Genomic DNA, 17,063 nt, shown 5'->3' on the forward strand with positions numbered 1-17,063 from the left:
CCTGCAGGTCACCGCCTCCTGCCACCAGCACCCTTGCACCCCGGTTCTCTGGCTGTTTCGGCAGAATCCGCTACCTGACAGCAATGGCACAGACCAAATTCCCAAGCTGGTATAAATACATCAGCTTATCCCCAAAACAAGTTTTGAAGCGGATCCAAGAACGGCCGGACTGGCTGATGCCAGGGGATGCCCGCGCCGTGAGGATGAGGAGGGCTGAGCACCCTCACCGCCGCCTGGGCAGCTGTTTTGCTCATCGGTGCCCAAGTTACGAGATTGATGATTTAAAGAATGTGGGGGTGTGTTAGAAACCTCCGGAATCCAGCGATGGATTTGTGAATTCACGGCCCTGGCACTTTCTCAGCCGCCCCCCTCCCTGGTGCAAAAAGCACCAAGACGAGATGTCCCCAAGGGACCGTGACCCGAGCGTCACAGCCCACGCTCCAAGGCACCACGTGAGGGTTTTGGCTCGGGTTTGTTTTCCTGAAGTCAGCCAACCCATCAGCTTTGGGGACTGTCCCCTGCTGTCACACGTCCCATCCCCAGGGCAGGTTTTGCAGCAGAGACGGGAGACGCAGGCGCCCGCAATCCTGCCGGCCGTGTCAGGTTGCCATCCTGGAGACAGGACTGGATCCAATTCCAGCTGACCTGAAAACCAGGCTGGGAAAGGGCTGGGAGGGCGTGTGGGAGGGAGAAAATCTGCTTCCCACCCTCCCAACCCCCTCCTCTTCCTCCCAGCCCATCTCATCGCTGCAGGACACCGCAGCACCGACCGGCACGGAGCTGCTGCCGCATCCAGCACCCACGGGTGGGTGCCTGGGCACCCACAGGCACCCTGGGTGCAGGTCGGACTAGCCGCAGAGGACCTCACCTGCAGGAGATCTTCGCTCAAAACCTCCGTCTTCTCAGCCCTGCAAGACAAGAAAGAACATAAAGCGTCGGCGAAGGGTCCGGCACACGCGGCAGCGCCGGGGCTGCACGCTGTGGTACCGGGCACGGCTGAACGTGCTTTTCCATCGGGATGCAGCCGGTGATTTAAGGCTCTCTGGTCCCACCAGCCATCGCCTCATCTCCTAAATAAGCAAAGGATGGAGCATCTTCACGGCTCACTGTGAGGGTGCCACATCCCCCACCAATTTAGGGTCCTCCCCTGATCTCCCCCTTATTTTTCTATTATCCCCAGCAAAACAGGGATGCTAAATTCCCAGGAGGATGCGGGCAGTGCTGCAGAGGGAGGCGGCACGAGAAGCAGCTCCCCGGGCCGTGCAGACCCTCAGCACCGCGGATTTCAAGGACACAACCCCTCCGCACGACTGAGCCTCTTCGGTCCGACGCAGCCGACTGAATCTGCGGCGGCAGCTGCTGCCCGGGGCTTCACCGTAACCCTCCCGGCTGCTCGTCGGAGACGGATTTACCACTCCAGAGCTCGTGTCATCGCTGTCTTTGCTAGCGAGGAGCACCGGGGGTGCAGAAGGAGACACGAACCCTCTGCAAGACCCTCCTCGGCCACGCACGGACCCGCAGCATCCCTGCCCACGGAGCCCCTGCGGCCATTCCTCACCAGATCCGCTCAGGCTTATTTAAACCGTCACAGTCTGGATCATTTATTCATTTTCTTAGGGGTTTTTTACAACTTTAGTGCATCATCTCTCTTTGAAAAATGACCTCCGTCAAGATGCGCTTGGGCAGAGCTGTGATTTAGCCAATTGGTCCCTAAAGGTTCGTTAACAAACAATGAAAGCTCGGTGCTCTCATCCTTTAAAAAAATACCTTTATTGCCTGAGCCCTGGTTGCTTTCTGCTATCCAAGCTGATTTCTCGGCTTTAAGAGACCGAGTGAAGTATTGAAAAAGTGGAAATAAGGAATAAGCACCAGCAGAGCAAGGTTCAAAGAGCGAGCCCGGCACGGCAGCGGCACCAGCCAGGGCAGGGCTTGGTCTACGGGCTCATCCGCAAATACACCACGACCAAAGACTTTTATAAAGTGTAAATTAACTGCATTAAATCTGGTTTGTGTACGAAAATTGTCCCAGTGTCTGATTTAAGTTTGTTTTAAAAAATGAAAAAAAAAAAAAAACCCCAACCCCTCTTTATTTTAATTTGAAAAAAAAAAAAAAAAGGGATTTAAATGAACGCATTGCAATATCTTCTATATGAAACGCAAGCGATGCGCTGGCCACCCGGGAGCCAGGGCTGCTCAGGTTCTCCTCCTCTTCTGCAAATCACCTTCGCTATCGTTTACGGACAGGGTTGGAAACGCCGCAGAATTAACACAAACGGGGAAGAAAACAGCAAATATCCACCGGCACAGACACAACGGCCGTCCCTGCTTCCCGGCTCAGGATATATTTAGCATCCCGAAGGAGAAGGAGGTGGCAGGGATGCAGGCGAGCGTCGCGCACCCACGTGCAGGCATCCCTGCCGCTCGCTCTGCGCTCCAGAAATCATTTCCAAACTTTAAAAAAAGGCCGGGGGAGAAAGAAGTCCCTCCTGCCCTTGCACCGTTGGGAAAATATTCCCCCAAAAATGACGTTTTTAGTGCGTTTTCTGCTCTTCCAGCCGGGCTGACGGATGGGTTTTGCAGACCCCATGGTCCCGTGCCGGCAGGTCTCTCTCTCCCAGCAGCCACAAACTGACACGTGTTACGCTCTGACGTGCATTCGGGAAGCAGAAAACGACGTTTCAAACAAAATAAGAAAAATCTGGTCTTGTTCTGCTTTTAAGCATTTCCTCAGCGTGAGAAACCTCAGTGGCTTTAACAGAGAGCATCCCCCAGCTCCGGCACAGCCACCCGCGCCAGCCCTGCCACATCCCGGGATGCTTAAGCAGGTTGGGGAGCCTGCCAGCGATTAATTGGGCTTTAAAAAGGGAGGGGAAAAAAAGGCTGCGGCATTTTATGGATAGGAATAAGCAAGGAGGCTGTTGGAGCCGCTTGACACAGCTGCCCGGGGACGCGGCGGAGCGATGGGCACGCCGCGGGAGCACGGGTTTCCCTGCCTGGTTTTGGCATCTGTGGGAGCCGGGATGCTTTCTCCTCCCCTCTGGCTTGCGATGGGGATGGGGGTCTCTGCGTGGCCTTGGGGACACGCTGCAGCCACCGGCGGTGGCACGGGCATGTGGCAGGGCTGCGGCGGTGGGAGCCGGGTACCACGTCCTGCCAGCACCGGCATCCGGAGCCAGGCATCCCCCCGCTCCCGCGCCTTGTCTTGCAGAACGGGGTAAAACGTGGCGTCAGAAGCCACCACGGGGTGTTTTTGCAAAGCCAATGCAGGGGAAAAGTCTCCTGCCTCAGGGCACCTGGAACCTACGGGTGATGCCACCAGCAGCCACGGCAAAGAGCTCCCGCAGGAGAGCCCGGCCCCGCGGACGTACCCGGCTGCAGCTCCATCGGACGCAGTTCAGCAGCTGCAAGCGTACACGTGCACAGTCCTGCCGGGGTCCTGCCACCCCACCTAAAGCTCCTTATTAATTTTCCGGAATGCACCAAAAAAATACAAAGAATTCCCCTCGTCTCTGTACTCGCTCCCGCCGCCAGCGCTCCAGAACCTGCAAATCACATCCAGGGGCGCGAGAACCGAGCGGCGCCTCCAAACCCACAGAAAACCCAGCCCAAGCCGCTCCCCGTGACCATTTTAAGCGTAAAGACTAAAAAAATAACATCATCCTACTCCACTGACATTGCATCGCGTTACAGCTCCGTGCTGCTAATGCCAGCGGGAAAAATCCCATTATATCCGTTCTGTTTCTAAAGTCTCAGCCTAAAGTTAACACGGTTTTACAGGAGCTTATATGGTTTTATGAGCCATCCTGCAAACCTGCAGCAAGCGATGCTTGGTGGCAAAACGCACGCCCTGCCAGGGAGCAGCCGGGGAGACGGAGACTCTCCTGCCGGCCCCAGGCTCGATCCTGCCCAAGGAGGGTATTTTTTGGGTGCTGAGCCCTTGCCGGCACCCAGCGATGCTCAAAGAGACCCTGGTGCCCCAGTGCCACCTCCTTGGTACCCAGGGATTTCCCCAGGGCACCCAAAAGGGATGGAGAAATATTATCCGGCTGCTTTGCTGGGGGCGGGATGGCAGCGTCTCGCCGAGGATTTTGGCAAAGCAGCTTCAGCGGGCTCAGCCCTGAGCATCTCCGCTCAGCCCCCCCTCTTCAACAAACCTTTTTGGTTCCTGCTTTCTTCTCCCTCCCCATATCGTGTTCCCTCCTGCTCCGAACAGCACCCCACTCGAGGACGGCTGTGGGTCCCCGTGCCTCCCCCGAGCCCTCTCGCCTTGGCTTCCCATCCCCCGGGAGATGGGAATCCCCACCGGGAATCAGGAGCCCCAGCTCTTGGTTTGCTCTCAAGCGCTTCGTTCGGAGCACGTGGAGCCCCAAGGCGCTTCCGAAACCGCAACCCTACAGAAACCCATTAACAGCGTCAAGAGGAACCAGTCTGGATGCGACCGATGCTGGGAAATGTGTCTGGCTCCAGCACAGATGCTCTCCCTGACCCAGCCTGGCATCTTGCTTCCATCCTAGGAATCCCCCAGCCCCTCCAGGCACACCCCAGCCCATCCCCAACACCCCCCAGTCCATCCCCAGCATCCCCCAGCCCCTCCTGGCACTCCCCAGTTCCTCCCTAGCACCCCCAGCCCCTCCTCGGCACCCCCAGCTCCTCCTCAGCACCCCCAGGCCACCCCAGCAACCCCAGCTCCTGCTCACACCTCCCAGTTCCTCTGCAGCACCCCCAGTTCCTCCCCAGCACCCCCCAGCCTCTCCTGGCACCCCCCAGCTCCTCTGCAGCATTCCCAGTCCTCCCCAGCAACCCCAGCCCCTCCTGGCACACCCCAGTTCCTCCCAGCACCCTCAGCTCCTCCCCAGCACCCCCAGCCCCTCCTGGCACACCCCAGCTCCTCCCCAGCACCCCCAGTTTCTCCTGGCACCCCCAGCCCCTCCTGGCACCCCCAGTTCCTCTGCAGTACCCTCAGTTCCTCTGCAGCACCTCCAGCCTCTCCTGGCACCCCCCAGCTCCTCCCCAGCACCCCCAATCCTCCCCAGCATGCCCAGCCTCTCCTGGCACAACCCAGCTCCTCCCCAGCACCCCCAGTCCTCCCCAGCCGGGGGGCTACATCGGACCCCCCTTTCCTTGCGCCGCAGTGGGGTTCAGCTCCCATCTATGGTTACCCCACAACCCCAGACCCAGGAATGACGTTCAAGGGTCTGACACGTGCAGCAGAGCCCTGGGAAGGGGCTATCCAGCAACTGGGGCACCTGTGAAGCATCTCCTCTGTGCACCAGTTGAAACCAGTATCAGCTTTAGGCAATTCTTTCCACCCGTTCATTTTTAGGTGGGTATTTCCATCTCCGCCTCTCACGGGGTGGACGCAGCCAGGGCTCCCGCGCTGGGACACGACCTCCCCCGGGGAACCGGGCTTTTTTTTTTTTTTTGCTCATGCAATGTGGCCTCAGCAAACAACAGCACCCAAACCAGGGGTGCAGGGACCCTCCCCAGTTTCCCTGGCTGGTCCCTAATCCCCCCAAAACTTTGTGCCTTACGAGTTACACGCATCCCGTGGGAGCATTCCTTGGCGAGGCAGCCAGGATTACCGGCTTTCAACGCTTGCTTTCATCTTTCCTTTAGGCAAGTAAAAGCCCGCTCCTCCCCTTCCCCTCCAGATTTCCACCCCGGAGCTGTTTTTCTCAGCACAAATCCAGACGATCCTCAGCCTCAGTCAGCACCCAGACACTCGCGTCCCTGCAAACAGCTGGGGGAAAAAAAAGGGACAATTAATATGGAGAGTTAAAAGCAAACGAGCGGAGGATACAGCTACAATTTGGTTCGGGCGTTCACTTCTGCAAAAACTAATTGCTGCCAGCAGGAAATCAACACCAATCAAGCCAATTAAGTTGTTTTCCAAATAAACACTACGTGAGCTTCCAGTGCCTTGACCTGGGGAGCTACAGCAAAGCCGGAGCATCTCCTGGTGCCAGGCATCTCCATCCGGCTGGACCATCCACCCCCCACCGTCCCCCTCTGATGCTCAAACCGCCCCAGACAAGGAGCTCCCAGCCTTGGATTTGACCCTGAGCCAGCAAAAAAAAGCACGACGGGGATTTCGCAGCGATATTTTCTCCGAAGGGAAAAAACCATCGCACCCAGCTCGCGGGCAACCCAGCACGGGGACGGGCAGGAGCGAGGATGCGTCTCCAGACGCCGAGCGTGTCCACGATGCCCCAGGGACCCCCTTGCCCACCAAACACCCCTTTCACCCCCAGCCCCGGCCACCCCCTCGCTGCAGTGTGCCCATAAATATTTAATTACTATTTAATTACTGACTCCGGTTCCCCTGATTTCTGTTTGCTCCAGCCTAAAAATAGCCTCGCGGCCGAGTGCAGGCAGAGGGAGGCACGAAAACCCGGCCAAGGCCGTCCTGTGCCGGGAGCGTTAACTCCCACGGATGGGTCTGCCCCGCCATCCCCCCCGTCCCGCTCCGGGACGGTGCCCGGCTCCATCCCGGTCCTGCCCGCATCTCCCTCCGGTGCCGCCGCACGTGCCTGGGGACTGGTACCCGCGGGAAAAGTCAAGGTCCTCGAGCCCCCAAAGCTCAGAGGTTGGTAAGGTGAGGTTCAACCACGCCACTCGGATAAGGCGCTGAGCACCCGGCGCGTGTGCCGGAGGGAGGAGAAAGCCCCTCGGGTCTCATCCAGGCAACCCCTGGCAGCGCTGGGCATCACGGTCCAGGCTGGATGCTGGTCCAAGGACCGCGCCATCCCCAGCTCTGGCCGCCCTCTGAGCTCCCCCCGCCACCGCACCCCCGGGGCCACGCAGCCCGACGGCTCGTAGCCAGGATCCGGCCGAGGCCAAACGGAGCCGCGGATTTTTTCCCAGTGCCATTTTAGCGGGCGAGAAGCTGAACATCAAATATTTATCTCCTCAAATCGCTGCTCAGATCCCTCAGGGAGACGACTCCGAGCTGCAACATCCAGCGAGACGCGGTGAGACGGCCCCGCCGGCGCCTCCTCCAGCGCATCCCGGGCTCGTCCTGCCCCGGCGGGTGACCCGGAGTGACGGTCCCCGTGTCCCAAAGCCGCGGCTAAGGGCAGCCATGCCCACCCGGCGGGCACGGTGCCAGGGCTCAGCTCCCAGCAGCTCACCCACCTTCGGCTGAGCCAGGCTGGAAAAGCGGGATGAAACGGGTGGGGAAGGCTGGTCCAGTTTTCCTCCATCCTGCCCACCGCTGGGAAAACCAAAGGAATCGGAGCAAAACGGGGGACCCATTTTAAAGTTTTAAAGGCAGAAAAACCTCTTTTCCTCTCCTCCTGCCCCCTTCCTGGCTGCGAGCTCTCTGCATCAGCATCCCTCCGGCACGGGATGCACAGGGCCCTTTGCTCCTCGCTCCCGGCGCATCCCCGGGAGAGGAAAACCCCCCCCCCGGGGTCACATCCTGACCACGCTTCGGTCCTGATTTGAAAATCATAGAGAAGCCCCTGTAAAGCGCAAGGTCCTGAGGCTGCTGGCCGCGGGGACAAAACCTTCAGCCCGCTCCATGAATATTTCAGTTTGTCAGCGCTGCCGCCTTGCGAGGAGGATAAAAATATCCCCAGGGCTGCGGGGATGCTGCCGGCACCATCCGAGGGGCGCAGCATCACTCGGCGAAGCCAAAAAGCCTGGGGGGGTCTGCTGAGGGCGAGCCACTGGCACCCCAAAGTGCAGACGTGGCACCCAGCTATTTAAAGGGTTATTCTCTCCTGCAAATCCCATCGGAAAAATCCCAGGCGGTGCTTTTATTCCCTCCGTCCTTATTTCATACACACAGAATGAAACGTTCTTATTTCTTGCAGAATATTCTTGCTGCACGGAGAATAAAACCTCGGTGTTTAAAGGCTTTATATTTACGTGCAGACGTCCTGGTGCTTGGAAAAGCATCTGCCCCAAGAGCCACCAAAGCAACGTCCAGCCCGAAATGTCACCGCTGTCCCCCGGGATGGGGGATACATCTTGGGATGCTCAGAAAGGACCAGGAGTCAAAAACCCACCCCCCCAAGCTGAAACCGCCCTGCCCGGTGTCCCCCCCAGCGCCTGCCGTGCCGTTCGGGAACCCAGACGTGCTATTCCGCACGCGGCTGCAAGCGCCTGTTTTATTCCCAATGGAAAAAAAAACCATATGGAGCCAATTCTGGAAAATTCAGGGAGCTGTTTCGGCCGCCGGAGCGAGCGCTGCGGCACGCTGCTGCCCACCGTCCTGCGACCTCGAGGGGAGGCTGCGAGCTCCCGCCGGCTCAGCCGCCGAGGAAACGGGTAAATAAATAGAAATAAAAAATAAAAGCGCTTTGCAGAGACCATCTTCAAAATGTTTTACAGCCACTTATTGATTCCTCTTCCCTTTTTCCAGCCCGCGGAGATAAATATTACGGCCCCTTACAGATTGGGCGCAGTAATTCTCCCGAAGGTTGGGTACCGAGCGCGGGTCTGGGCTGGGACGAGTATCCCCAGTTCCTTCTATCTATGAAATGACCTAAATAAAATAAAGAAAGTAAATAAAATAAATAAATGAAAGAAAAGAAAACAAATAACGTGCTGAGGGCACAGCAGAGCGTGGTCTGCTCCGCTTGGCCCCCTCACACTCGCACCCCGGGCACCCCAGTGCCTGCGGGTGCTCTGCTCTCCGCAGGGGCCCGGGAGGTCCCTGCTCGCCCCCAGCGTCGCAAGTGGAACAGCAAAGAAATGCGACGGAGTCCGGGAACCGGAGCTGAAGACCGGATTTGGAAAAGTAAGGAAATGAACTCAGCATCCTCACCTGGCCCTAACCCCAACCCTGATCCTGGATTCTGACCCTAATCCTGACCCTAACCATAATCCTGACCTTGACACTAACCTTAACCCTAACCCTGACCCTGATCCTCACCCTAGTCCTGACTCTAACCCTAACCTTAACCCTGATCCTGACCCTAACCTTGACCCTAACCCTAATCCTGACCCTAACCTTTATCCTGACCTTGACACTAACCTTAATCCTAACCCTAACCCTAACCCTGACCCCAATTCTGACCCTAACCTTGACCCTAACTCTAACCCTAACCCTAATCCTGATCCTGATGCTAATCCTGACCCTAACCTTTATCCTGACCTTGACATTAACCTTAATCCTAACCCTAACCCTAACCCTGACCCCGATCCTGACCCTAACCTTGACCCTGATCCTAACCTTAACCCTCACCCTGACCCACCCCTGCCCAAGCCCTGTCCCTCGGCTGCAGACGGCCACACGCTCCCCCCGCACGAGTGCCAGCTGCGGCCACCTCGCAGGGACAAAGGGCTGCTCCTGCCTGTCCCCTGCCTGTCCCCTGCGGGGATACTTCTGGCAGACCCACGGATGGGTTTTTTTCCCCTTCGGCTGCCTTTTTTCTTCCTTTTTTTAAGGAAACCGCACCGCCAAAAGTAGGAAAAGCCACCAGGGGCTGGGACCCCCCCACCGTGTCCCCCTCTGCACACCCTGCAGCGTGGCTGGGGAGATGTCACCGCTGTCCCCCTGGTCCTGTGGGACACAGCCCCGTGGTGGTGGGGGGAACACAGCCACCCCCAGGCGCTGCTGGGAGGAGTGACACCAGCTGGATGCCACCACCGTCACCGCCACATGCAAACTGTCCCCAACGCCCCCGTCTTCCCCCGCGAGGGACGACCTCCACGTGCGGTGCGGACCCCAGCCTCGGGGCAGCATCCAGCCTGGTGGTCCCCAGCCCTGGACTCAGGGTCGCTGGCAGCGCAGGGTGATGGTGGCCCACTGGAGTTTGGTGACAAGCAGGAGGGGACACCCCTCAGACCCCAGAGGGTTACGGCGCATGTACCCCGGCGAGCCTCTCCCAGGGGAGACAAAACCCAGGTTTCTATTATTGCTCCTAATTTCCATTAATTATTCCTTATTTCCATTAATTATTCCTTATTTCCATTAATTATTCCTTATTTTCATTTATTATTCCCTATTTCCATTTATTATTCCTCATTTCCATGTATTACTCCTCATTTCCATTTATTATTCCCTATTTCCATCCATTATTCCCTATTTTCATCTATTATTCCCTCTTTCCATCTATTATTCCTTATTTCCAGCTGGCTGCAGAGGGCTGCTCCGGGCTGTGCGGTGGGGAAGAGGGATAAAACATCCGAGGAAGAGGATGGTCCCCGAGCTTCTGCCGAGCCCTGCGGAGGCTCCAGCCGCCCCATCCCAGCGCTGAGCAAAGAGGGGGCCACGTCCCCCCCCCGCCCTTAAACCCAGCCCGAGGAGTCCGGCAGCACAGGCAGCTCCGCAGGCAGCAGCCGTGCCCGGGTACCGTCAGGAGCCGGCGTCGCAGCGAGCCCCTAAGAGGATTAGGGGTTTAGCGGCTCCAAGCCCCGCGGCCGCCGTCCCCGCTCCGCAGGCTGCGAGTCGGGGGCCGCGGGGAGCCCGGCACGGCCCCGCGCTCCCGGGGGATGCGGGAAGGAGGATGCTCGCCTTCTCAGCGGCACCATTTTGAAGCCGGGCGTACGCGCGGTGCCCGGCGCACCTCTCCCACGCGGCAGCGGTGGGGTCTGGGGTCAGCCCTGCCCTGCAGCCCCCCCGGGCCACCGGCGGGAGACGTGGCAAAGCTCCTCGGCGGGTCCGGAGAGCAAACCCGGCCCAGTGCAGACGCACGGAGAAAACCACACGCTCTGTCCCCAAAACAGCCTCCTCCTGCTGCTCCCCCAAGGGAGGCAAGCGCCGGTCTCCCAGCGCTCCTGCACCGCGTTCCTGCACCGCGTTCCCTGTACCGCGTTCCTGCACCGTGTTCCCTATACCATGCTCCCGCACCGCGTTCCCTGTACCATGCTCCCGCACTGCATTCCTGCACCGTGTTCCTGTACCACGCTCCCACACCGCCTTCCTACACCGCATTCCCTGCACCATGCTCCCGCACCGCGTTCCCACACCGTGTTCCTGTACCATGCTCCCGCACCGCCTTCCCACACCGCATTCCCTGGACCATGCTCCCGCACCGCGTTCCCACACCGTGTTCCTGTACCACGCTCCCGCACCGCATTCCCTGTACCACGCTCCTGCACCATGCTCCCACACCACATTCCCACACCATGCTCCCGCACCGCATTCCCACACCGTGTTTCCACACCACGCTCCCGCACTACAGTCTTGCACCGTGCTCCTGCACCACGTTCTCACACCGCACTCCTGCACCGCATTCCCGCACCGTGCTCCCGCACCGCATTCCTGCGGCACGCTCCCAAACTGCGTTCCCGCACCGCGTTCCGCCATCACATTCCCACACCATGTTCCTGCCACCGCGTTCCCGCACACCCTTCCCGCACCACGCTCCCGCACAGCCCCGAGGCGGTGCCCTGTGCCCACCCCAGCCCCGTGCCCGTGCGCCGGGGCCGGGCGGCAGCCACCCGCCACCACCCACCACCTCCAGCCCGGCCGAGGACCCAGAGCCGGCCGGGGGTCCTCCATCGCCACGGGGGACACGGCGAGGGGAGAGGCAGGAGATGCCAGTGGAAGTCCAAGCCCTCGGCTCCGCGAGGGGATGCTGAGCCCGACGCCCCAGCCATGACGGTGCCGGTGCTGGTGCCCCAGCACCGCACTGGGAAGGTAAAAATAAATAACACCCCCCCCCCGCCACCAGCTGCAAAATCTCCGGGAATTACACAACAGCCACCACCAAACCCCGGGTCTGGCCGCGCATCGGCGCACACGGGCACCCCCGCGGGCACGGCCCCTCCACCCGCACCCCGATGTGCCCCTCTGTACCCTGCCTGCACCCCCTGCCCCACAGCCCGCCAGGGCCACCCATGGGTGCTGGGTGGAGCAGGCCAGTGGAGCACCCCGCAGCATCAGGGCTGGGGTGCCCGGGCAGTGGGCACAGCCCTGGGACGCAGGGAGTGGGTAGGGGCAGGCAGGGTGAGGGCAGGGGCAGGCAGGGAAGCAGTGGGTAAAGGGCGTGGGGCAGGCAGGGTGGCGCAGGGGGACCAGCAGGGGTTAACAAGCAGGCAGGGCGCAGGCTGGGGCTGCAGGCAGGGGAGGAGGCAGGGAATGGGCAGGAGGAGAGGTGTGGGCAGCGAGGCAGGCAGGGTGCAGGCTGTGGGGCAGGCAGGGTGCAGGCAGCGGGGCACGGTGTGGGCAGAGGGGTGGTCAGGGTGCAGGCACGGAGCAGGCAGGATGAGGGCAGCAGGGGAAGGGGCATACAGGGAGCAGGAAGGTTGAGGGCTGGGAGCACAGGCAGTGGGGCAGGCAAGGTGCAGGCAGGGGAGCAGGGACAGGAACGGGGGCAATAGGAAGCAGGCAGGGAGCAGGCAGGGTACAGGAAGGGAGCAGGAGCAGTGGGGCTGGCAGGGTGCAGGCAAGGTACAGGGTCAGGGGCAGTGGGGCAGGCAGGGGAGCAGGGAGCACCCAGGGGCAGTGGGGTGGCAGGGCACAGGCAGGGAGCAGGCAGGGGAGCAGGCAGTGGGGCAAGCAGGGCTCAGGCAAGGGAGCAGGCACGGAACAGGGGCAGCGGGGCAGGCAGGGAGTGGGCACTGTGGAGTGGCAGTGGGGCAGGCAGGACAGAGGTGGGGTGCAGGATCAGGGCAGTAGGGCAGGCAGGGAGCAGGCAGGATGCAGGCAGAGTGTGGGATGGGGGCAGAGGGGCAGGCAGGGCGCGGACAGGGAGCAGGGGCAGCAGGGCAGGCAGGGAGGGGGCAGGATGCTGGGGCAGTGGGGCAGGCAGGACATGGGTAGGGTGCAGGATCAGGGCAGTGGGGCAGGCAGGGAGCAGGCAGGGAGCAGGGGCAGCAGGGCAGGCAGGACACTAGGAGGGTGCAGGGTCAGGGCAGTGGGGCAGGCAGAGAGCAGGGGCAGGCAGGCCACAGGTAGAGCGTGGGACTGGGGCTGTGGGGCAGGCAGGGAGCAGGCAGGAGGCAGGCAGGGTGCTGGATGGGGGCAGTGGGGCAGGCAGGGCGCGGGCAGGGTGCAGGTAGAGTGTGGGATCGGGACTGTGGGGCGGGCAGGGCGCGGGCAGGGTGCAGGCAGAGTGTGGGATGGGGGCAGTGGGGCAGGCAGGGCGCGGGCAGGGTGCAGGGGTAGTGGGGCAGGCAGGGAGCAGGCAGGAGGCAGGCAGGGTGCGGGATGGGGGCTGTTGGGCGGGCAGGGCGCGGGCAGGGCGCGGGCAGGGCCCGTCCCCATCCCTACCTGCCCACGGTCTGGTTGGCGAGCTGGCGCATGCGGTTGAATTGCTTCTTCATGGTGGCGGCGGCGCGGGGGCCCCTTACGCGGGCAGGGCGGGCGGGCAGCGGGGGGCCGCGGGCCGCCCCTCCCGCATCCTCGCCCGGCGCGCAGCCAGGCCGGGCCGAGCCGAGCCGAGCCGAGCCGGGCCGAGCGGGCCGAGCCGGGCCGAGCCGGGCCCGCCGCCCCTGCGCGGCTCCGCGCCTCCGCCTGCGCTCCGCGCCCCCCGCTCCGCTCCGCGCCGCACCGCCCCGCACCGCCCCGCACCGCCCCCGGCCGCGGCGGCCCTGGGAAATGTAGTCCGGGGCCGCCCGCCCCGGCGGGCTCTGTCGGGCAGGGGGGGCCTTGGAGCGGGCCTGGTCCCAGGCATCCCCCCGGCATCCCTCAGCATGGCCTCGGCATCCCTCGGCATGGCCCCAGCATCCCTGGCATCCCCCCAGCATCCCTCGGCATGGCCTCGGCATTCCCTGGCATCTCCCCAGCATCCCTCGGCACGGCCCTGGCATCCCCTGGCATCCCCCCGGCACCTCTTGGCATGGCCCCGGCACCCTCTGGCAGCCCCCCGGCATCCTTCAGCATGGCCCTGGCATCCCTCTGGCATGCCCCAGCATCCCCTGGCATCCCTTTGCATCCCTCAGCGTCCCTTGACATGGCCTCAGCATCCCTCCAGCGTCCCCTGGCATCCCTTGGCATCCCCCGACATCACCTCAGCATCCCTTGGCATGGCCCCAGCATCCCCCCAGGATCCCCTGGCATCCCTTGGCATCCCCCCGACATCACCTCAGCATCCCTTGGCATCCCCCCAGCATTCCCCCAACATCCCCCTGACGTCACCCTGGCATCCCTTGGCATGGCCCCAGCATCCCTCCATCATCCCTGGCATTCCTTGGCATCCCCCTAGCATCCCCCTGACATTCCCCCAGCATCCCCCCACTGTCCCCCACCATTCCCCCCACTATCCCCCATCTCTGCTCTCCGGAGCTCCGAGAATTTGCTCGGGGCAGCAGCAAGTTTAAACAGCATCCCGCTGCTGCGCATCCCTGGGCAGCGCCGGAGGAGCCGGAGCAGGAGCCTGCCCGCAGCGCCCGGGCAGGGCAGCAGGAGCCGTCCCAGCCGGGGGACCTGGCTGCCTGGCTGCTCCACGCCGCCCAGGCTCTGCAGACCCTGGGGGAGAAGGTGGGGTGATGCTCACCCGTACCATCACCCCCCTGCCTGCCCAGGGCCTGAGCTGAGCCCCAAAAGGGCTGCTCTGCCCACGCTGGCATCAACCCCAGTTTGAAGGACACTTGATTGATTTAGATTCCCTGTAGCTTCTTGGTGTGGAATAAAGAAATCTAAGGCACTGATCCCTGTGATGACGTGAAACCTGCTTAGGAAAAGCCCGGTGATGCTTTCTGAAGGCACCTGCAGACTCCCCATCCCACTCTCCCCGTCCTGCATCTGGATCCAGCCCTCGGAGACGTGCTCGGAGGGTAGCGCTGCCCGCGGACGCAGCCCCGCACCGGCCGGGCTGGGCCAGTGGCCGCTCTCTCCCATTGCAGCAGCCGGGCTCGGGCAGCAGAGCATTCAGGCAGCCCTGCACCGGGCTGCGAGCTCCACTTTGAAACCCCATTATCCCCAGACCTTTTCCATACGTCCATGTTTCACCGCGCTAAAACAGGGTCAGGAAACCCACGGTCGCTCTTGCGCCCTGCAAAGCATCTGCTCCGTCGCAGCCCTTGGCCTCAGCCTTCCTATCTGCAAAATGGGGCTAGAAAGGTGTTCCCAGGATTTTTACAGCCTCTTTTAGGACTGACAGGATTTTCCAGTAGTCAGCAGTTCCCACGAGCTTCTAGGCACGCCGTCGATCATCCCCCAAACTAAGAAGATGGGATACTGCAGCTGCTATTTCGGTCAGTCCAAACAAACCGGAGCACAATTCCTAAAAAAATAAATGATCAAGCCCCAGCCGTGCTCCTTCCAGCTTTCTGAAAACCCAGGGAAAAAATAAATCAATGCTCATTTAATGGAAAAAGCCAAGAAATTTTGCATTTACGGAGAGCAAAAGCTGCCCTGGGTGGACCGTGCTGGGGGTAGCGCTTGTTTGCTCCCCGAGTTGTGCTGTGCCGGGGGCCGCACAGCAGCCCCTCTCTTCCTTTGCTCGGTGTCATCTGAGGACGTTCCCAGGCTTTTTTGGTTTTTACATTATTTGTAAAATAATGCTCCTTCCCCCCCGTTACCGTTTTCTTGCAAAACTCACGCCCGCTCCCCGCGCCCGCAGGCAGCACCACACCACGTCTCCCTGCTCTCGGCGTTTGGGCAGCTGCCTGCGCTGCCTCTCTCGCAAGCTCCTCAAAGCAGGCAGCTCCCAGGGATGTTTTACTGGGGGTCTAACATGCAGAGCTTACAAAATCAGGCAAAAAAATCCTAGGCAACCCCATAATAACCCCCCTTGAGCTGTCTGGGGAAGAGCGAGGATGCTCTCGGTTAATATTAAGCGCCGAGGAGTGATGATGGACATCTTAAGTGACTGAAACCCCCCTGAGACTGCCAGGAGGTGACAAAGCAAGAGTAATATCGGTGGGAACAGCATCGCTCACAGCAGCCCCAGGGCTTGAGCTCAAATCCAGCCTAATTTTGTGCTCCCGCTTTCCCCAGCCCAACAACATAGCTCCTTCCCCTGCACCGCACCCGCTGCGGGGTTGCACCGGGCTGCCCCAGGAGGTGAAGTCCCAGCCCAGTGTCTGCCAGTCCAGGGGAGTTTGCAGCACCGCAGGGATGGGGTTTGGGTCTGTCAACCGCTGTGCCTGGGCAGGTCACGCAGGGACCCCCCCGGTGCAGGAGGGCAAGGACTGATGGGGGAACATCCCCGTTTTGGGGCTCACGGGTGGCTGGCGGGGGGTCTAGGCTGCTGGTGGGGGGTCTTTGTGCTGCGAAGCCCTGGGACTGGCAGCGAGGAGGATGCTCCAGAGCTCCTGCAAGCACCCGTCACTAAATTTAGCTGTTGTCACATGAGGGCTGAGATCGGGTACCGCAGGCTCGCCGGGATGGAGGGGAAGGTGGCCGAGCTCCCCGGCCGGGCTGGGACACACCAGGAGCAATCCCAGCAGCAGCTCCAGCTCTGCTCAGCCACTCCTGAGCACCTCCGTCCAGCGGGATGGGGGTGAGGGACCGGGGCTCCCGCTGCAGCAACCCAAAGCCTCTGACGGTGCCCCAGTGTGGGGTCTTCCCATGGGACTGTGCCCACGGGAGTGGGGTGGGAGGCTGCACCCAGGGGTGCCTTTTGTCCCTGTGCTGCTGTGACACTTTCGGTGCATCACAGGCACAACCCGTCTTAGGATCCAGGAACGTTTTGCAGCCAGGGAGCTGCTGGCATCTCCCCTGGCATCAGCTGGTGCAGGCCCAGTGCTGCTTCTCTCTATTTTTCCACTCTTAATTGCACGATTACTGCAGGACGGCAAAAGGGGACATTTTATGGGGTGTCTAGGGGTGGATACAGGGAATTTTGGCTCCTTTGAAGAGGTACGGAGAGCTGCAGAGTTCAGAACTGTGGTTCCCACCATGTGATGTTTTGAGACGTTGCTGGAGAGATGGTTTACAACCTTTCACTGGAGCAGGAAGGGTAAAACTCATGGACACAACCCTGGGAAAAACCCTGTAGGACACTGTAATGGTGCCCACCTTCTCCCGGCCCAAAGGCTGCTTCAAAACACCATGTCAGGGAGGATTCTTCTTGTCTTCACCAACACAGTGGTGCCAATAAGGTCAATCTAGCCACCTCAGCTTGCTTCTGGCTTTAACCTTCTTGCCTTGTACACATGGTGATCGAGCTGTCCCTCCCATCCACCCCCCCACCATCTCGGAGCTGTTGAACCTCCAAGAT

At 61.0% G+C, this 17,063-nt stretch overlaps 1 protein-coding gene across 1 annotated transcript in view; it reads right to left on the reverse strand.

The window, feature by feature from the left end:
- Positions 1-13,221, reverse strand: part of ARHGAP44 (Rho GTPase activating protein 44) — a 32,608-nt gene extending 19,387 nt beyond the window's left edge. Inside the window, exons 1-2 of the mRNA XM_075170136.1 lie at positions 13,169-13,221; positions 869-908 (exon numbers count right to left, since the gene is read on the reverse strand). Of these exons, the coding sequence (XP_075026237.1) occupies positions 869-908; positions 13,169-13,221 (93 nt within the window). The remainder of the gene's footprint in view (positions 1-868; positions 909-13,168) is intronic.
- Between the last annotated feature and the right edge of the window lie 3,842 nt (positions 13,222-17,063).

The sequence above is a fragment of the Calonectris borealis genome, chromosome 20 (genome assembly GCF_964195595.1).
Source record: "Calonectris borealis chromosome 20, bCalBor7.hap1.2, whole genome shotgun sequence".
Taxonomy (NCBI): Eukaryota; Metazoa; Chordata; class Aves; order Procellariiformes; family Procellariidae; genus Calonectris; species Calonectris borealis.